Source organism: Pelodiscus sinensis, chromosome 2 (genome assembly GCF_049634645.1).
Source record: "Pelodiscus sinensis isolate JC-2024 chromosome 2, ASM4963464v1, whole genome shotgun sequence".
In the NCBI taxonomy this organism is placed as follows: Eukaryota; Metazoa; Chordata; order Testudines; family Trionychidae; genus Pelodiscus; species Pelodiscus sinensis.
The window spans coordinates 15,792,697-15,818,487 of record NC_134712.1 but is presented as its reverse complement, the minus strand read 5'-3'; the positions used below and the strand labels follow the sequence as shown (position 1 = coordinate 15,818,487).

At 43.0% G+C, this 25,791-nt stretch overlaps 1 protein-coding gene across 5 annotated transcripts in view; it reads right to left on the bottom strand.

The window, feature by feature from the left end:
* Positions 1–25,791, bottom strand: part of ASAP1 (ArfGAP with SH3 domain, ankyrin repeat and PH domain 1) — a 306,096-nt gene that overhangs the window by 17,467 nt on the left and 262,838 nt on the right. For 4 of the 5 annotated variants that reach the window (XM_075920136.1, XM_075920137.1, XM_014573856.3 and 1 more), the window contains 3 exons: positions 21,815–22,043; positions 16,849–16,902; positions 10,406–10,567 (listed from right to left, as the gene is read on the bottom strand). In XM_075920136.1, the coding sequence (XP_075776251.1) occupies positions 10,406–10,567; positions 16,849–16,902; positions 21,815–22,043 (445 nt within the window). The remainder of the gene's footprint in view (positions 1–10,405; positions 10,568–16,848; positions 16,903–21,814; positions 22,044–25,791) is intronic. The other variant, XM_075920138.1, reaches the window with a different exon arrangement.

The following is a 25,791-nucleotide window of genomic DNA, read 5'->3' as shown; positions in this document are numbered from 1 at the left end:
AGAGAATGCAGTCAGAAGCTCAGCAGCAGAGTGGAGGCTATCTTGTTTATTGCATCCAATGTAGCATGTATGATTATCTGCCCTATGGATAGGTGGCATGTGTGTGCAATCAATGCAAGGAGCTCCTGCCCCTCAGGAGACCGCATACAGGCTTTGGAGGCCAGGGTAGCTGAATTGGAGGAGTCAAAGGAGGCAGAGAGGTACGTAGATGAGGCTTTCTGGGACACTGTAGAACTGTCCCACCTTCAGTCACACAGCCCCTGTGCTGTTAAGGAAGGTGAAAGGCTCAGGGAAGAACATTCAATTGGAGCAGAGGGAAACCATCCTATAGTTGGGACCCTCCTTCTAGATGATATTGTGGTATCCGCTCACACTGAGGATACCCCTTGGGGAAGGAAATTCCAGTCATTAGGAGAAGGTAGGTGTTGTTAGTAATGGGGGATTCAATCATAAGAAATATAGACAGCTGGGTTTGTGATGACAGGGAGAAACGTACAGTTGCAGATCTCTCGAGACATCTAGATAAACTTATATGTAGTGCTGGGGAAGAGCCGGTGACTGTGGTATATGTAGGTATCAATGACATAGGGAGGAGCAGGAGAGGCCAAATTTAGGCTGCTAGGGAAAAGATTGAAATCCAGGACCTCTATGGTAGAATTCTCTGAAATACTTCCAGTTCCACATGCTGGGCCAGGTAGGCAGATAGAACTTCAGTCTCAATGCATGGATGAGATGATGGTGTAGAGAGGAAGGGTTTAGATTTATTAGGAATGGGGGAAACTTTTGGCAAAGGGGGAGCCTATACAGGAAGGCTATGTCTACAATGGCATCCCTTTCCAGAAAAGGGATGCTAATGAGACGAGTTGGAATTGCAAATCCACGGGGGATTTAAACATCTCCCGCAGCATTTGCATTTACATGGCTGCCGCTTTTTTCCAGCTTGGGGATAAGCTGGAGAAAAGCACCAGTCTAGACGCGATTCTCCGGAAAATAAGCCCTTTTCCGGAGGATTTCTTATTCCTACTTTCAAAAAAGCGGCAGCCATGTAAATGCAAATGCCGCGGGGGATGTTTAAATCTCCCGCGGATTTGCAATTCCGAACTGTCTAATCTGCATCCCTTTTCCGGAAAAGGGGTGCAGTGTAGACACAGCCTACGGATGGTCTCCACCTAAACCAAAATGGAACCAGATTGCTGGCACTTAGTTTAAAAACTGCTCTATGACCTTTTTAATGTTAAGGGCTGGGGGAAAGCCAACTGGTGAAGAGGAGGGTCTATTAATAGAGATTCTCTATGTTCTAATTAGGAGGAGAAGATGGAAGATGATAAAGTATGGGTAAGATCAGATGAGAAACAATTAAACAAAAAAGAGTCTAACACAGTGGTCTCCAACCTTTTTACACCCAAGATCACTTTTTAAATGACAGAACAAGCCAAGATCTACTGCCCCACCCCTTCCTTGAAGCCCCGCCCTGCCCTCTCTATTCTCCTCCTCTCCACCACTTGCTATCCCCAACCCTTATACTGCTGTTTTTTCCCCCAATTCTTCTGTAGGAAGAGGTTCTTCCAACATTTGGCCTGTCTAGACTGGGCCAAATGTCAGAGAAACCCCTTCTTTTGGAAGCCCCCTTATTCCTCGTGGAAAGAGGAATATAGGGGTTACTGAAAGAGCATGTTTGCTCTTCAGCTAAAAAAAGTGGAAGAACAAACACATCCCTGGATGCAGAAGAGTTTTTCTGGGATACCTCAGGAATCCCGGAAAAACTCCTGAAGTCTAGCTGTACCCTCATTGGGTTGAGACAGGATGTGTGGGTTCTGGGGTGGGAATGAGGGGTTTGGGTATGGGAAGGGGTGAGAGGTGCAAGCTCTGGGAGGGAATCTGGATGCAGGAGGAGATGGAGAAGGGGATTCTGGCTCAGGGAGGGGGCTCCGGGCTAGGGAGTGTTGCGGTCAGGTGGAGTGTTGGGGTACTGAGCAAGCCACAGGCTTGTGGATGTGAGAATGCAGGAGTTTGGGTTGGGGGATGGGAGGAGCTCAGGGCAGGAAGGTTAGGAGCATAATGGGCTAAGGACACAGATGTGTGTGTGTGGATGGTGTAGGAGTGTTGTGGCAAAAGTCTGAGGATGTGGGGGTGCAGGAGTTTGGCGATGTGAGAGGCTCAGGACAGTGGGTTCCAGTGTATGATAGGCTCAAATCTAGGGTGTGTGTGTGTGTGTGTGTGTGTGTGTGTACGCGCACGCGCGCAGTAGTGTTATGAAGCTGCGGACAGATGAGGGTTTGTTGGCCAGGCTTCATTTTTAAATAAAATATGTCAAACACAAAGGGTTTCTGCAATGTTTTTATTTATGAGAACCTGTTTTGATTCAGGGGTCACTGAAAAGTCAGTTGGGGCCACACAAGTGAGATGCAAAAACACACCCACACCTCCTCCAAAGCCTCACTAATGTGGCCCCAATTGTGCTAGTGGGAGCAGGGGACATGGTACTGGGGCAGAGGAAAGGGTGTCAGTGGAGGCAAGGGACAGGGTGCTGGGGTGGGGAGAGGGTGTCGGCGGGGGCAGGGGCCAGCATTTGTACCAAGAAGTTATCCCCAACATTCTCCAAAAACTTCCTGGATTGCCTGTGTACTGCTGTATTGGTTTCCCAACAGATGTCAGGGTGATTAAAGTCCTCCATGAGAACCAAGGCTTGCAATCTGGAAGCTTCTCTCAGTTGTCTGAAGAAAGCCTTATCTACGTCATCCACCTGATTCGGTGGCCTGTAGTAGACACCAACCACAACATCACTGTTGTTGTTTGCACCTCTAAACTTAACCCATAGACTCTCAACAGGTTTTTCTCCCTCTATATACTGGAGTTCAGAGCAATCATAGTGCTCTTTTACGTATAGTGCAACTCCTCCTCCTTTTCTTCCCTCCCTGTTCTTCCTGAACAGTCTATACCCTTCCATGACAGCGCTCCAGTCATGCGAGTCATCACACCAAGTCTCTGTTATCCCAATTAAATCATATTTCTTAGACTGGGCCAGGGCCTCCAGTTCTTCCTGTTTGTTGCCCAGGCTTCTTTTATTAGTGTACAAACACGTTAGATAACCAGTTGATCGCCCTATCTTCTCCATTCAAATCAGGGGTCCTCCTTTCTTGCTCATTCCTCTTTGCATTTCTTCCCAATATCCAACTTTCCCACTCCCCTCAGGGTTTTGGTCTCTGTCCCCCAACGAACCTAGTTTAAAGCCCTCCCCACTATGTTTGCAAGCCTGCCCGCGAAGATGCTCCTTCCTCTCTTGGTTAGGTGGATCCCAACTCTTCTTAACAATCCTTGTGCCCAGAACAGAGTCCCATGGTCGAAGAAACCAAAGCCCTCTCTGAGACACCACCCGCACAACCACGCATTTACTTCCTCAATTTGACAATCCCTGCCCAGTCCTTTCCCTTCAACAGGGAGGATAGACGAGAACACCACTTGCGCTCCAAATTCTTGGATCCTTCTTCCGAGCGCTACATAATCCGCAGTAACCCGCTCAAGGTCATTCTTGGCTGTATTGTTAGTTCCCACGTGGAGAAGCAAGAAGAGGTAGTGATCTGAAGGTTTGATCAGTTTGGTAAGCCTCTCAGTCACATCCTGAATTCAAGCTCCCGGTAAGCAGCACACCTCTTGAGATTCCAGGTCCGGACAGCAGATGGATGGCTCAGTCCCTCTTAGGAGGGAGTCTCTGATCACCACCACCCGTCATCTTCTTTTGGGAGTGGTGGTCGTGGAACACCCATCCCTAGGACTATGCATCCCATGCCTTCCGGTAGATGGTGTTCCCTTGTGGTTTCTTCCTTGTGAGGTCCCTTCCAAAGCATTCACCACTGCAGAGCCTGTGGAGAGAGCCTGAAAGCGATTACTTACCTCTATAGCATTGGGGGATTCCCATGCTGGCCTTTTTCCCCTTCTAAAAGTTACATGCTGCCCGTTCTCTTCCTGGTCCCGTACTGCCCTCTCTGGCTCTTCCGCCTGCCGTGCTTGCAAGATTAAAAGCTGCCTTCTATCGAGGAAGTCTTAATCCTCTCTGATCGAGCATAGGGTCGACACTTGGGCCTCCAGTCCTCTAATTTTTTCTTCCAAAATGGTGACCAGCTTGTACTTTGTGCAGATGAAATCTGTTCTTTCTTCCGGGAGGAAGACAAACATGGCACACGCTGTGCAGGTAACAACAGCAGACCTATTTCCATCCATCCCTGCTTTCCTGTTCGCAAGCTCCTTGGTCACTTGCCCACTGCTTTATAAAGCCCTGGGCTGCCTGAAAGTCCTTCCTACTACCAAGACTCAGCCAATCACCAGAGGCTTCTAGAATTCAAACTTTAATTAGAAGCCAACAGTTTCCACCTGCCACTCACAGCACACACTCCATGAAGGAGACAGGGAGGGGAAGGGGAAGTGAGGAGAAAAAAAAACAAAAACACCAGGGCTGTCCCTCTGAGACTTCATACCTTTTCTGTATGAGACACCCTATTATTATCATCATCATTTCCTCTTAGTATAACTCTGTTCCTGAAGATCCTTAAGTGTGACATTAGAATTTATATCACTTGTTTCCTGGATTTCAAAACTTCAGATAAATTCATTACACAGAAATGAAATTTACTGAAGTGACACCTAATAATCAAAGTAAAGAAGAAAGCATAGACTTTACTACACAAAGACAATGAAATTGAATACTGTAGAATCTCAGAGTTATGACCACCTCAGTTACCAACTGATCATCAATCACAACTTCCTTTGGAATCAGAAGTATGCAATTAAGCAACAGCAGACACAGAGAGAGAAAATACAGTACAGTACTGTGTTAAATGTAAACTAAAAAAAAGGGAGAAAATGTAAAAAAAAGATTTGACAAAGTAAGGAAACTTTTTATGCTTATTTGGTTTAAATTAAGACTGTCAAAATCAACATTTTTCATCTACATAATGGCGTCTCAAAGCAGTATTAAGTCAGTGCTTAGTTATAAGCTTTAGAAAGAACAACCATAACCTTTTTTTTTAAGAATTATGGGCATTTCAGAGTATAAACAACCTCCATTCCTAAGGTGTTCATAACTCTGAGGTTCTACTGTAGAAAATTAGTGGCAGAAAATAACTTTTTGTAGGAATTAAAATTTTCATCTCATGACATTTTCTATGTTGATATGGAGTGAAGATCCATTTCCATTACTGCAACAAAAAAAACTTTAAAAACAGACTTCAAAGAGAAAATGCAGAGCTATAATTCATCTGCAAATTTGACACTACCAGTTTTGGATTAAACAAAGACTGTGAATGGCTAGCCAACTACAAAAGCAGTTTCTCCACTCTTGGTATTCACACCTCCACATCAGCTGCTAGAAGTGGGTCTCATCCTCCCTAACTGAATTGACTTCGTTATCTCTAACCTTACTCTTCACTGGAACTCTTTTCTTATACTTGCCTCTGGAATTTCCACTACATGCATCTGAAAAAGTGGGTCTTTGCCCACAAAAGGTTATACTCCAATAATCTGTTAGTCTATAAGGTACCACAAGACTTCTCATTGTATTTCCATTACAGGTCCAGTACTCTCAGGACCTGACTGGTCCCAGATGAGGGATTTTGCAGGACCAGGGGAGGTCATTTCTGGCTGCCCCCTACAACTCCCCCCACAACCCTTACCTGGCTGCAGACCTCCTGGTTGGCTCACCTCCCACCACCAGCCCTGCTACTCTGTCAGTCCCACTGGGCAGCCCTGCTATCATGTGGCAGGCTCCACTGGGAAGCCCCGTTGTCTCATGCCAGGCTCCCCGCTGCCTTGCAGGGCTCCCAACTGCCAGTACCTCCACCAGGACTCTCTGGGCCTAGAACATCCATGGGCCTACCAGATGTTACCGAACCAGTGAGTCCCGGTTTAGAGAGGTTCAACCTATATAAGACCTATTGTGCCAGGCTGCAACTAGACTGGCATGATTTTGTGGAAATACTTTTAACGGAAAAGTTTTTCCGTTAAAAGTATTTCTGCAAAAGCTCACCTAGATTGGCACCGATGCTTTTGCGCAAAAAGTGGTTTTGTGCAAAAGCATCCGTGGCGAGTCTAGACGCGATTTTGTGCAAGAAAGCCCTGATCGCCATTTTAGCCATCGGGGCTTTTTTGCGCAACACCGTTCTTCTCTGTCTACATTGGCCCTCTTGCACAAGTATTCTTGTGCAAGAGGACTTTTTCCCAAGCGGGAGCATGAAAGTATTTGCGCAAGAAGCACTGATTTTGAACATTACAAAGTCAGTGCTCTTGTGCAAATTCAAGTGGCCAGTGTAGTCAGCTGGCAAGTTTTTGCGCAAAAGCAGTCACTTTTGCGCAAAATCTTGCCAGTCTAGATGCAACCCCAGTGTATAGACAGGACATTCATATAATGCCTTTTGGAGCAGTTGGAGGAAGCTTTTCCTGGGAAAAGCATCTGACACATATGTTCTTCAACAGTTAGATAGGAGGGGTCCCCTTGAAGCCTGGCTGCTAATTTCTTAAAACCATTTCAGATTTTAAGGGTAACTATAAATGTTTGGAATGCTCTGAATTTACTGCTAGTTTGTGTGTGCGCATGTGGATGTGCATACATGCATGCTCAAGACCTAGTAAAAACATTCTGGTTTATATTACTCATATCAAACGGAGGAAATGTGTTTCCCCTCTCGATTTATTTCTGACACCACCTGAAAAGAAACAGTTAAATCATCGCTATTTTGGATTCTGAAAACCTTGCATAACAGAAGCTACTAAAGTTAGATTTTTTTTTCAAATCAGCAGGTTCCATTAACTTGAATTCAAGAATTTAAAAGAGGACCTCACTAGACCATTTATTTTGATTTCCAGTAAGTTTTGGACCACTGTGAAAGATCCACAAGATTGGAAGAAAGACAATGTTGTACCAATATTTTAAAAAGGTAAAGGAGATGACCTAGGTAGCTAAGGCCTATCAGCCTGACCTCAATACTGGGGAAAATAATGGAGGAGCTAATATGAGACTCAATTAATAACAAATTAAAGGTGGGTAATCTATTCAACATGATTTTATGGAAAACTGATCCTATTGAGTTAGCTTGATTTTTTTTATGAGATTACAAGTTTGATCAATAAGGATAATAGTATTGACATAACATTTAGACTTCTCCAAGGCATGTTTTTGTATCACGCAACATTTTTATTAAAAACCTAGAACAATATAAAATTAACATGGCACACATTAAATTATTTAAAAATTTTGGCTACTGATGTCTCAAAATATGAACAAGGAATGGTCTTTGAACTGGTGTTTCTCTCATAGGGTCCAGAAGGATTGTTTTTTGGCCCTATACTATTTAACATTTGTATTACTGACCTGGAAGAAAAGAAAGCTGTCACTGATAAACTTTGCAATGACACACTAATTGAGGGAGTGGTAAGTAAAGAATAGGGTAGGTCACTGATTCAGAGCAATTTGGCTTGCTCGGCAAACAGGGTGCACCAAACAATTTGTGTTTCAATATAGCTAAATGTGAGGGAGCATGGGAGAGAGGGGAAGCTCTATTCTGGGAAACAGTGACTGACAAAGATTTGGATCATCAGCTGAACATTAACTCCCAGTGTGATGCTGTGGACAAAAGACCTAATGCCATCCTGGGATGCATAAACAGGGGAATCTCAATCAGAAATAGACAGGTCACCGTATCTATATATTTGGCCTGGTATGACTGCTGCTGGAACACTGCATCCAGTTCTAGTGCCCAGAATTAGGAAGGATGTTGATAAATTGGGGAGGGTTCAGAGAAGTGCCAGAAGAATGATTATAAAGTGAGAAATATTTCAATGTATTTATCTTAAAGAGAAGGTTAAGGGATGTCTTAATTATAGTCTATCAGCATCTACATGAGGAATAAATATTTAATAAGGACTTCTTCAATCTAGCAGATTAAGATAGAATACAATCCAGGGGCTGGAAATTGAAGCTAAACAAATTCAGACTAGAAATAAAGTATAAATTTTTAACAAGGAGAGTAATTAATCATTGGAACAATTGATGAAATAATGTGGTGGTTCTCAATCTCTGACTATTTTTTAATCAAGACAGGATTTTTTTTTTTAAATATATGATTTAGGAATTATTACAGGGAAGTTCCATGACCTGTGTAATACAGGAGATCAGGATCACAATGGTTCCTTCTGGCCTTGCAATCTATGAATGCACTTCCCACTTTGTTCTGAAATAGCCCAAGGATGTGCTTCCGGACATGCCGCATAGTCTCTCTTCACTTCTAAAGCTTCTAGGGAAGCAGAGGTATGATGAATGTAACAGAAGAAGTGTAAATGTTCTTCTTTACATAGCAACTTTCACTCTCCTTGAACTTTTTCATCTTTCACACTGGAAAGTGGCCTGGGTCCCAAACACAGATGACAAACAAATCAGCACTAGAATCAGACTAGGATCTAGGGTAAGTCTAAAGATTACTGACTGGACTAATTATACGGCTTTTACATTTGTCAGAGATTTTTGGCTATAGAATAGGATAACCATAGCAATCTGAGTAAAATGTGAGTGACCAATTAAACATGTTTTGGACCTAAATCCTAAAGTTAAGGAGGCTTAGGGAAATCCTGCCAACTGGATTTAGTGAAGTTAAATGTATTGTGTCCAAAAAACCCTATATTTGTCAGAGGAAAACATTTAGGACATCGGTGATATTAACTTGGAAGTATCCTAAAAAAATACATCAATCTGTATTTACTTACAGTAGTATCAAAAGTTTACTGCACATAGCATTATGCTGACCAGTACTGGTGACTGTATCAATCACACACTTTAAGACTGGATGTGAACACATCCTTCAACTAATAGAAGGATGAGGATGAGCTAATCTGACGCCTCCCACCTCAGAAGAAATGGGTGCTGATGGCAAAAGGCATTTTGCTTCTTCAAATACAGGCTTTTCTTGGGAGGGTTCGGTGGCCATTAGACTGAAACATCACTCTTGGCGTCAATATTTTTTATGACTCAGTGTGTTATCAGGACCAGACAATTTCACTACTTCTGTTAGCAATGTCTCAAGATGGTTGATCAAAATATTAAATGAGGTTTGATTTATTGTCTCTTGCATAATGCATGTTCACCTACAATAAAAACAAAAACCAACCAAGTGTCATGAATCTGCCCAGGAGTTTGGACTGTGTGTATGTAGGCAGAACACAAAAACATACAGGACAAAGAGAGATGCAGAGGAAAAAACCAAACAGACCAGCAGTAGCTGGCAAGCACAGGGTGACATTGGAAAACATGAGGGAGAGAGCTTTTGGGTCTGTTAGCCAAAGAGGCTTGGGATTGTATCCTCTTGTTCTTTGCACACACCAAGTAAACAAACAAGATTACATTAAAGAAAATACAAGACTATCAATTTGTACTTCCAACTGGAATATCCTCAAGATCCCAAACTCTGATTAGTCAGAGTTGAAAAGGGAGAACCAGAAACATTTTTATTAGTACTAATCCCTCCCTTCATTTTTTCTAAGGCTTCTCTTCACATAAAGTGCTGCTGATGTGCCACTAAGTGCTTTAGTGAAGAAGATAACAATATAGGTCTGTAGCATAAACCTGGCCTTAGGCTAAAGACAAATGGGGAATGCTGGGGCTAGTTTTATGAAAGCAGCAGCTTTCTCTCAGAAAAAAATTCTCTTTATTATGATGAAGGAACTTCCTTTAAGGGTGTCTCTACATTGCGGGGCTTAACTCAAAATAATCTACGCAAATTGAGCTACGTCAATTGCGTATCTTAGTTCGAAATAGCTTATTTCGAAATAAGGAGCATCTACACGGCACTTATTTTGAAATAGAGCACTCCTCCGACTTCCCTTATTCCTTGTACAATGAGGGTTACAAGAGTCAGAGCAAGAAGTCCTCCAGCTTGATAGTATTTTGACTCTATTTTGAAATAACTACCAGCTGTGTAGACGCGGACTAAGCTATTTCAGGATAGCGCTAGTTATTTCAAAATAGTGTTGCAATGTAGCTGTACCTAAGAGTTTCAGTTATCAGGAATAGGTAGGATTTACAGATAGAAGCAGCAATTTGACTGGGCTAGTTAGTCTTAGCTATGCAGAGAAAGTGCCTATCCAGACAGTTCTGTAATAAATGTTTCTATAAAGTTTTTGTAAGCAAAGTATCCTGTTACACACATAATCTGCTTTTTACTGGCAGAAAGATGTAAACCCTGCAAATCTCTGGACTGGTACAGGCAACATCACAGAGAGCTGGATATTTATATGAGGATAGAATTGTTCTGAAATTCCACAAAAGATAGCAGCAATACCAAGAATGGAAAGACAGCACCAACTAAGAGACGTAATATACACCAGCCACCTTAAGTTTTATTTTATTTTGCATTTTAAGACTTACCCCAAGGAATTGGGCCCTTATTCTGGGGTCCATGAGGTAGTGGGCTTGGTGGGTCAGAGAGGGTTCTTTTATGTCCAGGGGGCGGGGGAGGTGGTCTCTTCTTGGAAAGAGTGGAGCTGCCACTAGAAGGTTGAGTGCTTAGAGGAAGGGTTGAAGGTGGACCTGTGAATTTAAAAAAATCATTTTATCAATATGGGATGTGTAACATCAAAACAGTACCGAAGAATTCAAAATCAGAATTTAGTAAAGTGTAGAAAAGCACTGAAAACAAAAATAAACCATGCCAAAACATTGTTGAGATTAATGACACTCCCAAAGCATTTTAGCCATTTTAATTATAATATGAGAGTATGCAATTGGACAATAAATGACATATACATATTTTAAAATGTACATTCACATAAAGTTAATCACATCAGGATTTTTAATTTTAGGCACTGTTAAAAAGAACAGCAAATGTTTTAAATCTTTATGAAATATTTATTGAAGATAAACCTTAACTGCTGGACCTTGTTTAAGAATTACTATTTATAAAATCTGCACCTGACAAACACCCTAAATCTTTTAGCATGTTGCCAGTATTGTTCTGAGCATCATACTTTAGCCAATGAAATTAATATAGATTTTACAATTTTCTACCTGTAGCAAATTCTCCTTGAATGATGAGAAATAAGTTTCCAAAATAAATTCATTTTTCTATTATTAATTACTACAGTTTGTGTGTGTATTAAATATATCTAAATATGTACTGGTAGTGCACGATAAAGCATTAAACTTAATGGATAAGAAACAGAAATTACAAATATCCATTATAAACAAATATAGTGGCACACTGGCATTTGTTTAGAATAGCTCCAAATACTTTCTCAACTAGTAAATTAATATCACATTTTTTGGCCATGATTCTGCAATGAAATCTGCATGGGCCTTTGGCTGGATTGAGCACTACTAGTCTGAGAGGGTATGTCTACACTACCACCCTAGTTCGAACTAAGGTGGTCAATGTAGGCAACCGAAGTTGCAAATGAAGCCCGGGATTTGAATTTCCCGGGCTTCATTTGCATCTTGCCGGGCGCCGCCATTTTTAAATCCCCGCTAGTTCGGACTCCATGCCCGCGGCTACACACGGCACGGAGTAGGTAGTTCGGATTAGGCTTCCTATTCCGAACTACCGTTACTCCTCCTTCCAGATCAGTTGCTAGAAGTGGGCCTCATCCTCCTTGATTGGATCCACCTCGTCATCTCCAGCCTGATCCTGGCCTGCATATTTATACCTGCTTCTGGAAATTTCCACTACATGCATCTGACGAAGTGGGTCTTTGCCCACGAAAGCTTATGCTCCTACACTTCAGTTAGTCTATAAGGTGCCACAGGACTCCTCGTCGCTTTTGCAGATTCAGACTAACACGGCTACCCCTCTGATATGAAGACTATGTTACTTTTACAAGCATACTGCAAAACATATTCATGTAAAAATTATGTGAGCCAAATTACATGTCATATGTGTGAACTTATAAATTTTGCAATTAATTATCTGCTATTTTTATGTAACTTATTCACTTATTCACAACTCAGTAATTTACTAGAGGTTTCCCAGACATTAGTGCAAATTAATGAATTACTTCATACTAATTTTATCATTTAGTTTCTATGTAAACAATTTCTATAGTTTTTAAAATTACATTATTAAAAAAAGTTATTTAAGAAATACAATTCTCCCAATAAAATTATAGCCAATTTTGCTACTATAAATCTGGAGCTTTTCATTTTATTTTATATGAATGAAATACAATTTCATTTTATATAATTGAATGTGTGCACTAAAGGAAGTGATACAAACCAATAGAAGATCAAAATATACCCTCAGGTTGTATCAGAACTCATTGAGCTGCTGCTAACACTATTCTAAAGTCACAGTTAATTAGGGATGTTATAATGCGATTACTTCCCTAATGAAATAATCGATAGATTTTCTGTCAACTATTCGATTATTCGACAATGGTAAGCAGTTCCGACGCTCAATTTGGCTCACGCTGATTCACAGCAAAACCTCCCCAGCTGAGGCTCTGCACTGTAAAGCCCAGGGAAGCCAACATGTGAAGTTGCTAGCACGGCCCCTGCTCTGCAGGTGTCTTTTCATTCATCACACTTCACATACACAGTGTATTGTGTGTGTGTGTGTGTGTGCGTGCGTGTGAGGTGTGATGAATGAAAAGACACCTTCAGAGTAGAGTCCGTGCTAGCAACTTTGAGCAAAGGCTTCCTTGGGCTTCCCAATGCAGAGCTGCGGGGGGGGATAGGGGGATGGGGGGGCGGAGGAAGGGAAGGGGGGAGACACACGACTAGTCGATAGTGCTAATTGATAAGCTCCTGTTTATCCATTAGTCGACTATTCAACTAGATGCTAACATCCCTACAGTTAATACAACAGATTTATTTCCTGCACAAGGATTAAAAAAAAAAAAAAAAAAAAAAAGAGTTAATGATTTAAAATCTCTACTTTGGAGTTACATGTGCTGATACATGGATCTTACAGATGTAAACAACTAAAGTTACTGATCACCCCCTAGTGACTAATTGATGGAGGTACATACCATCTTTATCAGTTATTAACAAAAAGTTTCCTTCCAGCTGAACAACCCCCACTTTACCCCCAAAAATCCAAGCTTCATTACAAAAATGGAGAAAGTGTCCTAAACTGGTCCTGTACACTGCCATTTCAATTAAATGCAACGTAAAGTGGAAGTCAACAGAGTAAGCTCCCTCTCTTTTTATTAGTAATGGAAAACAATAATTTGATTAAGAATAAATATTTAAATAATGAAAAATAAAATTGAATAGAAAAAACTTGTGAATAAAAGTTAGATGGTGTACACATTTTAACATCACATGATACTAATGTACAGTAAACTTCCGATAATCCGGCACCTTTGGGACCCAGGGGGTGCCGGATGATCAGATATGCTGGACTATCCGAAGGGGGAGCTATGAGGGGTCTGGGGGGGGGGGTGCCACCCCAGACTCCTCATAGCCCCCCCTTCCGATAGTCCGGCTCTGCCCCAAGCGTCCCTGATTCAGCCGCTGCTGAAACTGACCAGCAGCGGCTGAATCGGAGACGCCTGGGGCAGAGCAGCTGGAGTGCTGCCGGGTTGGTCGGGGTAACGCCGACCCTTGGTGTGGTGAGACCAACCAGGCAGCACCCCAGCTGCTCTTGGGGACCCCTGGGGCAGAGCAGCTGGGGTGCTGCTGGGTTGGTCCCGCAGCACCACTCCTTGAATGTGCTGACTCAATTTCAGCAGCGGCTGACTTGGGGACGCCTGGGGCAGAGAAGCTGGGGTGCTGCCGGGTTGATCCAGTAGCGCCGAGGAGCAGCGGAGAGGGACCAACCCAGCAGCACCCCAGCTGCTCTGCCCCAAGCGTCCCCAAGTCAGCCGCTGCTGAAATTGACCAAGAGCTGATTCCAGGAAGCCTGAGGCAGAGCTGCTCTGGGGTGCTGCCGGGTTGGTCCTGCAGCCCCCAGGGGCAGCGCCAGGGGACCTACCCTGCAGTGCCCCAGCTGCTCTGCCTCCGGCTTCCTCGATTCAGCCGCTGGTCAGTTTTAGCAGCGGCTGAATAGGGGAAGCTGGAGGCAGAGCAGCTCCAATGGTCCAGCTGCGGAGCACTTCCGGGTTCCTGATGGTGCCGGACCATCAGGAGTGCTGGACCGTCAGATGCTGGACCAATGGAGTTTTACTGTATTTATAGATGTTACATGAAGAGTTTAAAACGTGTATAACTTTATAAGATTTAAATGTTCACATTCTACCTATGGATGCTACAATAGCAATAATTAACATACAATTCCTTTCAATACAGGGGCAAATTTTAAGACTTGCAACATATGTTGTGAAATAGTGTTATGCCCATTTTATAAATAGACAGAGTGGTTTTCTTGTCCCTTTACAACAGTTAGATTGTTGGTCTGCAGGAACCACTGCCAATCATACTGACCAATTCTGTGTCACTGTTTCTTTTTATTCCCTGTCTTTAGCTATTTGTGGTCTCTTGTGTTATACTTAAACTGTAAGCACTTCAGAGGCAGGAACAGCCTTTTCATTCTGTGTGTGTACAGCAGCTAACACAACATGGGCCCTAATCTATGACTAGGACTCAGCTGTTACAGTAACACAAAAAATAATGAAACAAAATACAGGACTATGTAGCACTTTAAAGACTAACAAGATGGTTTATTAGATGATCTTTGTTTCAGCTACACCAGACTAACACGGCTACATTTCTATCACAAAAAATAATGACTTTCCCAATGCTAATAAATCCAGTCACTCTACTGTTCTATTAGATGATAAGCTTTCGTGGGCCAGACCCACTTCCTCAGATCAAACAGTGGAAGAAAATAGTCACAACCATATACAGGCAGTCCCCGGATTACGTACAGGATAGGGACTGTAGGTTTGTTCTTAAGTTGAATCTGTATGTAAGTTGGAACTGGCGTCAGCTGCTTCTGAAATTGATCAGTTTCAACAGCGGCTGAATCTGGACGCCAGTTCTGACTTACATACGGATTCAACTTAAGAAACCCAGGTGTCCCCAAGTCAGCTGCTGCTGAAACTGATCAGCGGCTGATTCCAGGAAGCCCGGGGCAGAGCAACTCTGCCTCGGGCTTCCTGTAGTCAGCCCCTGGTCAGTTTCAGCAGCGGCTGACTTGGGGATGCCTCGGGCAGAGCAGCTGGGGTGCTGGTGGGTTGCTCCAGTAGCGCCGCTCCTCGGCGCTACTGGAGGAACCCAGCAGCACCCCAGCTGCTCTGCCCCAGGCGTCCTGATTCAGCCACTGCTGAAACTGACCAGCAGCAGCTGAATCAGGACGCCTGGGGCAGAGCAGCTGGGGTGCTGCCGGGTTGCTACAGTAGCGCCGAGGAGCAGCGCTGCGGGACCAACCCGGCAGCGCCCCAGCTGCTCTACCCCGGGCATAGGCAAGAAAAGAAGCCTGGTCTGCTGGGCGGGGGGAGGGGGAGGCACTAGCTGCATCCCCCCCCCCCAGCAGACCAGGGAGATGCGGGTGGCGGGACCGCCCGCGTCCTCCACGGCTTTGCTCCGTCTCCCTGGTCTGCTGACCAGGGAGACGGGGAGCAAAGCCGCGGAGCACGCCCACAGCGGGACAGCCCAGGCACGCACGGGCTGTCCCGCTGCGGGCGTGCTCCAAGGCTTTGCTCCTGTCCCCCTGGTCTGCTGGGGGGGGGGGTCCAGCAAAGCCGCTGGACACCCCCAGCAGACCAGGGACACCCGAGCAAAGCCGCCGCCTGCTCGTTTGCCCGGGAGCAAAGCCGCCCAGGCGGCAGCTTTGCTCAGGTGTCCCTGGTCTGCTGGGGGTGTCCAGCGGCTTTACTGGGCCCCCCCAGGAGACCAGGGGGACAGGAGCAAAGCCGCCCAGGCGGCGGGGGTCCCGCTGCCTGGGCGGCTTTGCTCCCGGGCAAACGAGCAAAGCCGCCCAGGCGGCGGCTTTGCTCGGGTGTCCCTGGTCTGCTGGGGGGGGTCCAGCGGCTTTGCTGGACCCCCCCAGCAGACCAGGGAGACTGGGAGAAGCTTTTCTCGCCCTGGAGGACACGGGTGGCGACCCGCCGCCCGTGAGCTCCGGGGCGAGAAAAGCCCCGTTCGTAAGTGCGGATCCGTAAGTCGGATCCGCGTAAGTCGGGGACTGCCTGTATACCAAAGGATACAATTAAAAAAATGACCAAAGGATACAATCTAATAAACCATCTTGTTAGTCTTTAAAGTGCTACATAGTCCTGTATTTTGTTTCAGCTACACCAGACTAACACGGCTACATTTCTAACACTATTCTACTGTTCTAATAACTGAACAACACACCCTCCTTTCAGACATTTACCAAAGACGGTTTCTGGCATTTACCAAAGATAGTTTCTTTTCAGGAAAATGATGAGTATAGGGAAAAACTTCTAAAATATTTTTAAGGCAATAACTTGTTTCAGAATGACAGAAAGCCAAATTGATAGATTTTCAGGAAAAACTTGAGGAAAAATAAATTTCAATCTATAATTTATTACTTAAACAGATGATAGAATGATATTAAGATCTGTAATTATATGTGTAATTCTGAAAAAATATTACTATTTACCCTCTAACTATACAAAACTCACAACAGCATAAGGTTAAATAATGTAAGTTAGAAAACATTTAACAGACTATGTACTTTAAAATTAAAATTTCCAGCCTTAAAATATTTATTTATACAGAAATTAAAAACATTCTGTGATTAGCTAAATAATTATCAGAGGCCTACAATTAACAATGTGTGTACTTCAGCTTTTGTGGAGTTAGTACTTGTCCTATGTATTAATTTTTGTGTACCAGTGACAACATGCAAAGCTGTTACATTCATTAAATAATTATTTTATGGTGGGAGAGCCTACAGTATATATTTTTACCACTGCATGAGAGATATGGCAGAACCAGTATTCCAGTTAATGGTAGGACACGTACTGTAAAAGAAAGTGACAAGATTGTGTTAAAAATGGTACTTTCATAACCAATATTGCTTTTTTCCCCCTCAAAATTCTTATGAGAATTATTAATTGCTCACTTGCATTATTTAAAATGTTTGATTACACTCATCATTTCAGACATTATCTTTTCTGTACTTGTCAAGTACAGTGCCAACTCTTAGTGCCAACATTTGCGAAATACTGATCAGAAGCACACTACAACTCTTTAGGACCTGAGCAGCACAAATTGATTGAACATTAACACAGGTATTTGCAACTGTCAACTCTAAATTTCTCCTGTAAAGTGAGCCAACACCTACTATTAATAACTTCATAAGGTTTTCATATATTTTGCCAACAGGTCTCTTTTCCTAATACTGGGAAATTAACAATATAGCAAAACAAGACTAACAAAATAGGATATAAACAAGAGTGAAATAGCTTGTGCTTTACCTAAATCAAAAACACAAAGTACTGAAATACCACAGACATAGCTAGAAGCATTTTTCTTTAAAAAATTATTTGTATATACATATTATATATAGTAAGGTAAGACTGTCAACATAGAATCTACAAATATTGAAGTCAGAGCTGTGCTTTCAGTGTGCATGGGTTCAAGTTTGGAGATCAAATGAATCAAAATTCTCAAATCCAAACAGACCTAAATTAGAGGGTTTGGATTAGGTTTTCTGATGGAAACCAGAAAAACTACTTAGATTATCTTAATTTTCACCTAAAATTGGGAAAATGGCCCATATTTGCCGCAAACCTTTACAATGAGACCAGAAGAACTAGGGGACAACACTACCTTGAATGCTTCTGTAACTAACATTTGCAAAGATTTAATTAAGATCAGTGACACTAATTGGGCTATACTACTCGTCTAAGTTTAAAAATCATCACAAAAATAACAGACGTTACAGACAACTGAAGCCATGATGAATACATGTGCTTCCCAGAATTATGGAAACAGAAATTCAACTCTCACTAAGTATTACCGGGGACTGGTTTTTACACTAGAAAGCTGATCCAATTAAACTAAAGATGTGTTTTTTAAACCAATTTATTTGAACTGCTGCCAAAAACTGTGTGGACAAATTTATTTCAATGTGAACTAGGCTTATTTTGGCATATCTTAAATCAATTTAAGTAATCAATTTTAGCTAAACCAAAATAAGCCAACCTTTTAAAAAAAATGTAGTTTGTGGAGAAAGTACTGGTTTTGCTAGCAGTTGTGGGAAGGGCTTGCAAGAATATGGCTTAACTGGAAAAGCTAAAAAGCAGGGACAGTCTATGAAAACTGCTGTTTATGACAAGCTCCAGCAAACACTCCCTCAAGAGGAGAAAGGAAAAGAAGATAACCCCATATTTCTTCCCCATTTGTTTAATACTGGTAGTAATGACTGCGTGTGAAGGACATACTTGCTTATGTCTTTCTGGGAGACTACAGAATTTGCAGGATTTACTCGAGTACCATGAGAATATCCTGAATCACAGTGGGAGTAAGGAGAGCTGTGTAGGAGTCCCACTTCTTTTCCCATGGAGCTGACAACACACTTCAGTATCTGGAGGGACTCTAGATCCTTTCAGGATTTCCCCCCCTGCAGCCCAGGCCTATTGCAGTACTTACTCCCTAAGCTAACCAGATAGCTTTCTCCAAATCCTTAAATTCTTCCCAAAAGCTTAGAAGCTCCTGATCGGGCTTTACTGTGCTTTAGTCACAGGACATTGGTACAAGGTTGGGACCCAACATACTGGCCTGACTCTGAGCTCCATGCCCTAGTAATGCAAGGGTCAACTGTCTGGCACCAGGGAAGTCATAATTTACCCTCTAAATCTTGTAAGTGCTGCCTCATGTAAGGAGTATGTCTTAGATTTAAGCACGGTAAAACTCCAATTGTCTGGCATCCAGTGGTCCAGCACCAACTAGAACCTGGAAGTGCTCCGGCCATCGGGACAATTGGAGCTCCTCTGCCCCCAGCTTTCCCAAGTCCGCTGCTGGTCAGTTTCAGCACTGGTGGACTTGGGGAAGCCGGGGGCAGAGCAGCTAGGGTGCTGCCGGGTTAGTTCCGCAGTGCCGCCCTCTCCCACACTGCGCAGTTCCCTGCCGACCCCCACCCCCACCCCAAATCCTTCATAGCCCCCATTCCGGTACTCCGGCATATCTGATAATCCAGCACCCCTTGGGTCCTAAAGGTGCCAGATTATCGGAAGTTTACTGTATAGTGTTTTTAGAACAGCTTTGCATAGGAGTCTAATAGGAGTTGGTGCAGCAGCAGATCCAGAGGGCTGAAATGATCATGCGGCTATTCAGCTGATCAAGAGGAGGAGGAAGACAAGTCACAAATGCATGAAAATGAATAAAACTGAACTGTCATCTTGCTCCACCACTGGAAGCTGAAACTCTGGTGACCTTAGCTAACAGGAAGAACTTAGGGTATGTCTACACTACCCTCCTAGTTCGAACGAGGTGTACCGGTAGTTCGGAATAGGAAGCCTAGTCCGAACTACCTAGTTCAAACCCCGTGTAGCCGCGCTGCACGGGGTTCGAACCAGCGGGGTTTTAAAAATGGCGGCTCCCCGCTTATGCAAATGAAGCCCGGGAAATTCAAATCCCGGGCTTCATTTGCAAGTGCGGTATGCCTACATTACCCCGCTAATTCGAACTAGCAGGGTAGTGTAGACATACCCCTAGTCCTGGAGATCCAGCAACAACACTGGACCACCTCCGAATTCCACAGGAGAGGTAGGATTAGTCCACAAGAAATGAATAAAGAGAGCAGCTACATAACAGAACAGCAAGGCTAGTCAATCAGTCAATTGGCAATTTTCCTATATTTAAAAAAAAAAACCAGGAAACACTAAAATCACCAGTACATGACTAATGCTGTCACATGATTGTTTTCCAAGCATGGTATCTGCATCGTGCAACTGCTGTTCTATAAAGCCAACAGAGACTACTGCATAAAGTGTCACACTGTACATTATAATGAAATCTTTTCTTTATTCCTCTTGAAAACCCAAACTATTTTAAGAGCAAGAAAATGAAATCCAAATAGTTATGTAACAGCTTTATAATTTGGGGGGGGGGGGGGAGAAATTCACTTAAGATACTTAGCCTCACATTATGCTGTTAGCTACTAAGTTCATTTTACATAAGTCTAGATTTAAAGAAAATCTAAATAATTCAGTGTGACAGGGTACGAGGACCCCGCACGATAACGCGGTGGACCCCGAGTGAGGACGGCGATGGGACGATGCCTCCCGTCCCCGCGCCGGGGGAAAAACTGGCAGCGGAGGCTAGTCCGGGAAATGGCGTCCCGTCAGCTGGTCATGCATGCACTGGGGGTGCCGGAGGACCAGATGCCGACGCACGCCCAGAAGGGGGTGGGCGCGTAAGTGACTGCGCGGGAGGCGGAAGGACACAAGACGCCGGTGCAGGTGCAGAGGGGGAATGGAGGAGGGAGGACGGTGCAAAGTGGAGGAAAGGAGGAGACAAAGGCCGGGAAGGAGGAGGGAGTCGGAATGGAGAAAGGTTAAGAGGTGAAGGAAGGACAGGGAGGACGAGGTGAGGGAGTAGCCCAGGGCAGGTGGCTGGCTCACCACTTGCGGGCTGACGAGTTGCGGCGGTTAGCCCCGTCAGCCAGGTGAATAGCGGACAAGGAGGACACCCCCACCTGGGGGCTTGGGCTGGGGCCTGGAGAGAGGGTGGGCCCAGGTCCCCCTCACAGCCCCCTCCTGGGGTAAACAGATAAAGAGTAAACCACGGCAGCACATATCGAGAAATCACTGCCGGGCAATCTGAGACCAAGGGGGAAATAAGAAGGGGTAGACCCTCGGGAAGAAGGACGTACCCCTCCACAGTCAGCAAAAACAGTTTTGCTCTGTATAAACTGCAGGAAAGAAAAAAGTGGAAAATTTGATGATAGCAAAGCTTCAAGATTAGACTTAAGTGAATTACAGAAAATCAACAATTATATTTCACAGCCCACACCAAATAATTTGATTATGAACATAACATAAATGGATTAACATCTATTACAGCAACAATATGTAAGGTATGAAAAAAACTTCAGGACTAATAAAGTTGTAAAAGATTCTGTTCCCTTTTAAACATTATTAAAAAATGTATTATTTCATCACAAAGACAACATTAAGTATCTTATGGCTTTATATTTAGTATATGTGGTGATGATGATACACAACTTTAGCAGAAACCCATAACTGTTTTTCATGGATAACCCTACAAGATGAAGCAGTTATTTCACGCAGTGAAGACGCAGGGTCTCTTGCTCACATTTTTAGTGAATATGCAGTTTGCTGGACCTCCGTGGAGGGCTAAGGACCTTCCCTTTCACCCCATTAGTGCTCAGCAGAGCCATTCTAGTAGCTCCATGTGTGGGGAGTCTAGCATAAGGAGTGGGGACCTCACCAGCCTGTTCATGGTCTGGCTTTCTGTCTTCTCTGCCAGAGTCTGCATAGCATTGTAACCTGAAGCACTGCCCATTCATTACCAAGATATTGAGGGCTCAGATTTGAGATTTTGGTTTGGATTCACATCTAGTGTGTCCTATTAAAATAGTGTGTTTTAACAACAAACATAACATGAGCAGAATGATTTATATCTAAAATGAATTAGCTCCTTCTAGAAAACAACACTGCAGTTCATATTTGTTATTCTTAACAATTTATGTTGAATGCAACTTAAAATATAAATATACTGTAAACATTTCATTTCAGTAAAAAGTAAGTTTTCAAAACGTGAACTTCATCGGATTAAAAAGCTTTATACAAAGTGAATGAAAAGCACACTAAATATTGAAAGAACACAAGTGTTCAGATTGGTTATGATGATAACCATCAAACAATCATTTTTGGTTTCCATTAAATTTTTTGTGAGCAGACTTACCTTTGCCAGCATTTCTAGGAGGGAGAGGAGGAGCATCTACTGTGGGAGAAGCTGGAGAATCTGTGCTTGTAGAGACAAAAATCTGATTTGTAAAGGCTCCATAGGACAGTCTTTGTTTGTCTCTAGGAGTGCTGAATCCAGGCAGAGTCATTTTGTCTTGGGGGGAAAGACTGGAAGAGTGACAAAAGCTCTGGGGTCTTGGAGAACGTTCTTTCTTTATAGGACTAGGCTATGAAAATAGAAAAAAATTACATTATAGCATAGATTTAGTATAGGAGGGCCAATGTATTCATCATATACACATTTTGAAGTCCTGCAATTCTCCACTTTATCATCTTTTTAAACATACCATACAAACTGTGAAAGCCACTGGGATGTGTGTGTGTGTTTATAGGATTAAATACACATAAAATATTTGTATATGATTACAACATAACAAATTTATGATATACATATAAATAGACACCAATGTGGTTTCCTTGCATATTGAGTAAATAAATTGGGCTCTCGCCCTTAAAGTATCCTCATTCATGAAACTCCCACTCTTCCCGCATAAATTAACGATTGTGGTTTCAGCAGCTTAACATTTACAAGTTGTAATTAGATTACTGGCACTGAAAACTATATATCTGTATTGCTATACAGACTCATCTGAAGAAGTGGGTTGTGCCCACAAAAGCTCATGATACCATATATACATTAGTCTCTACAGTGCTACAGGACCACTCATTTTTTAATTTTGCTACATAGATGTTATTCACCTTGCTTGGATTTTAACAAAATATTATTCAAGAGGTAACAGTAAACGTACAGTTTGAATTACACTTAAAATCTTTAACCAAGTGAAGTCAAGTTAGCAGACTACCAACGGGGCCAGGATATTAATTTCAGATTACATGAGATGCTAGAATGAATAATAATTGTATAGACAAATAAAGAAGTTACATTTCAGACAAGTTTGGCATGCTTACTGCAGTTGTTTAAAAGTTTTTGTTTATATGTATGTTTTGTGAAGCTTCTGGAAAAATAGCCGACAAATAAATTAGTTGATTAATGTGGAAATTGGAAACCACCTTTGTCAAGAATTTTGTTTGAGGGTGCAGATAAACTTTATTCTTATGGAAAACTGAAAAAGGAGAGTCTGAAACCAAGGCTCTCAATTCACCCACTCTTCTTGCTGAAGTTATTGCAATCAGAAACACCATTTTCATGGAGAGTTGGAATTAGAAACAAGTCATGAAAGGTTCAAAGGGAGGTGACATTAATTCTATTAGTACTATGTTGAGATCTCATGGGGAAACAGGTACTTACACCCCAGGTATTATCTCTCTAACCTTTCAGAAACCCGACAACAAGATTGGGGGAGGAGGGGAAGCTATTACCCACTGGAGGGATGGAATGTTGATGTTGTTGATAAATGTGTTTTAGTGGAACTGTCAGAACGTGATATTTTAGGAGCAACAGATAATTCAAAACATGGATAATGGAAGCCTGCACTGAACAGAGTCTTTTCTGTTGAGATCATATATAGAAAAATATTTTCATTTAGCCAGGTGGTATGTCTAGTTAAATGCTTTCTACTGTTCAGAAGCACCCCATGAACATCTTTTGAGCAAATTATTTCCACTATGTTAGCCATGAAGCATCCATACTGTCAAGTAGAAAGCCTAAAATCTGGATTGGAGCAGACGATCATCGTCCTGAGAAATCACATGCAAATAAAATGGAAGAGGTACAGGTGGCTTCATTAATAATACTAGCAGGATCAAAAAACAACATTGCCAAGACCAGTGGGTGCTGTTAGTAAGAACATAAGAACAGCCATACTGGGTCAGACCAAAGGTCCATCTAGCCCAGCATCCTGTCTTCCGAAAGTGGCCAATGCCAGATGCCCTAGAGGGAGTAAAAAGAAAAGATAATTATTAAGTGATGCCTTTTTTGTCACCTGTTTCTAGTCTCTGACAAACAGAGACTAAGGATACCATTCCTACCCATCCTGGCTAATAAGTATGATTCTGGTTGGCCTTGAACAGGGCTCTGAATAGTAATAGCATCAGGGAAAAGGTGGGAAGAATCTGTCAAAGACCCTGAGCTGTAGCCCTATGGAAACAGAACTGACAGAACTTTGTTGGCCATTGTTGCAAATGGCCCTTTCTGGGAAGTTTCCTCCCCAAAGCTAGTAGGTGTATCAGCCATGTCTGGATGTAATGACCATTCATGATCAGTCCCTGAAGAGGGATGGGAAGAGAAGTGGAGATGGAAACGAATGAAGGGAATAGCTCAGATTCACTATGCTTTGGACCACCCAGATGTCTCGTGAGTCCAAGTATGAAGGACTGGAAAAGATAAGGGTAGGAACAGATTAGTTTGTAAGTATTGGCATGCTTCCCTTGACAAACCCATAAAATGCATGTTTAAACTGGGCTACTGCTCATTTCAGATGATGAGGGGGACTGTCATGCCCTATAATTCCTGACTTTTTTTCTTGGCACATCTTGATGCCAAGGAATATATTTCTGATACCTGCCAGAATGTTTCCCCTTCGTCACCAGTGTGTAAATACCACATGACTTCAGTGTTGTTCTGGAATCTTTCAGCCTACACAGCCTCTCTCACACTAGAGATGTGAATGTATACCCATGTACCTGAGTAACTGATGAGCTTGAGCTCAATGGTTAACCCTCACAGTTACCCCTCACCCCAGCGTGCGGAGGGGGGAGGGCGGGATAGTTGGAACCAGTGTGTATGGAGAGATGGTTTTTAAGCTGGTTTCTTGCTGGCTCCTGTGAAGCTGCCTCTCGTCCCTCTTCTCCCCCCACGCACTGCTGCCTCACAGAGGCAGAAGCATAGAGGGAAGGTGGGAAGCAGGTGTCTGTGGAGAAGTGCTCGCAGATACAGCTAGTGCTCATTGATACAGAGGCAATGGGGGGGGAGGAGGGAGGCGCATTGGAGGAAGGCAGGAGCCAGTACACGTGGGGAGCTGGCCTCTACTTCCACCTCCGGCGCTGTTGCCACATACACTAATTGTTGTTACTTCTTGGTACTTCCTGAAATTCACATACATTTTCTGTAATTTTATTCTTTCAAAGTGTGTTATTTTAGTCTTCGATTGGTTTTATTTTATACTTTAATTTCTCTCTGATACTTAAATTTAAACTCCTTGAGTAGTGAGTTCTAAAATGTCTAACCTGTTTTGGCTTGAGTAATTATCCTCTCTGTTAGCTTTTTCAAAATATATATTATATCTAGGGTGTATTTTTCCGTGGATGGTGCACTTCTGCACATTACCTTGGCTCACATTGCAAATTTATTCTGCACGTGGATAGAAAATATTAGCGGAAACAGTGTTCACAAATAAATAAACTCAGACTAATTCATTACTCGTTGCTGTTCACACTTGGTGGTGTGGCTCTTCTGCTCATAAGTTTTTGCCACCACCAAAGAGGCTGGGAGAAGGTCAGATCAGAGATGTTTTCTCCTATTTAGCCATAGGTATGAAGGAAGAAGAGATCTGCCAAAGCGTTTTAACTGGCTCCAGAATTGCTTCATTAATTGGAACTGCCACTCTGGAGTGCTCCACAGATATGAATATATCCACTAGCTTGCGATACTTTTCATGGACACCTTTCCCTTGATTATCTAAAAATGAGGCCACTTCTTCAAGCAGTACTTAGTGAGCCTTGTAATTCTCTGGTGGTGGAGAATCACTCTCCATCTTTACAGCCTCATTGGTGATGATGAAGAAGATGCATCATCATGCAAAGTGCAATTCTGAGGGAATGGCTGATCTACCTCTTGCAATGGAAGTGGTGTTTGAGCAATTTCCAGTTGCTCAGTACACTTCTTGGTACTGGGCACCAAAACCCATTGTCTGTGGTGCTAGTGATCGCTGCGGGGAGGAAAGGTCCTAATGCAGATGAACGTCCCCCCTTCCAGAATGGCCACTGACATGGTGGTGGGCCCCATGGTTGTGCATG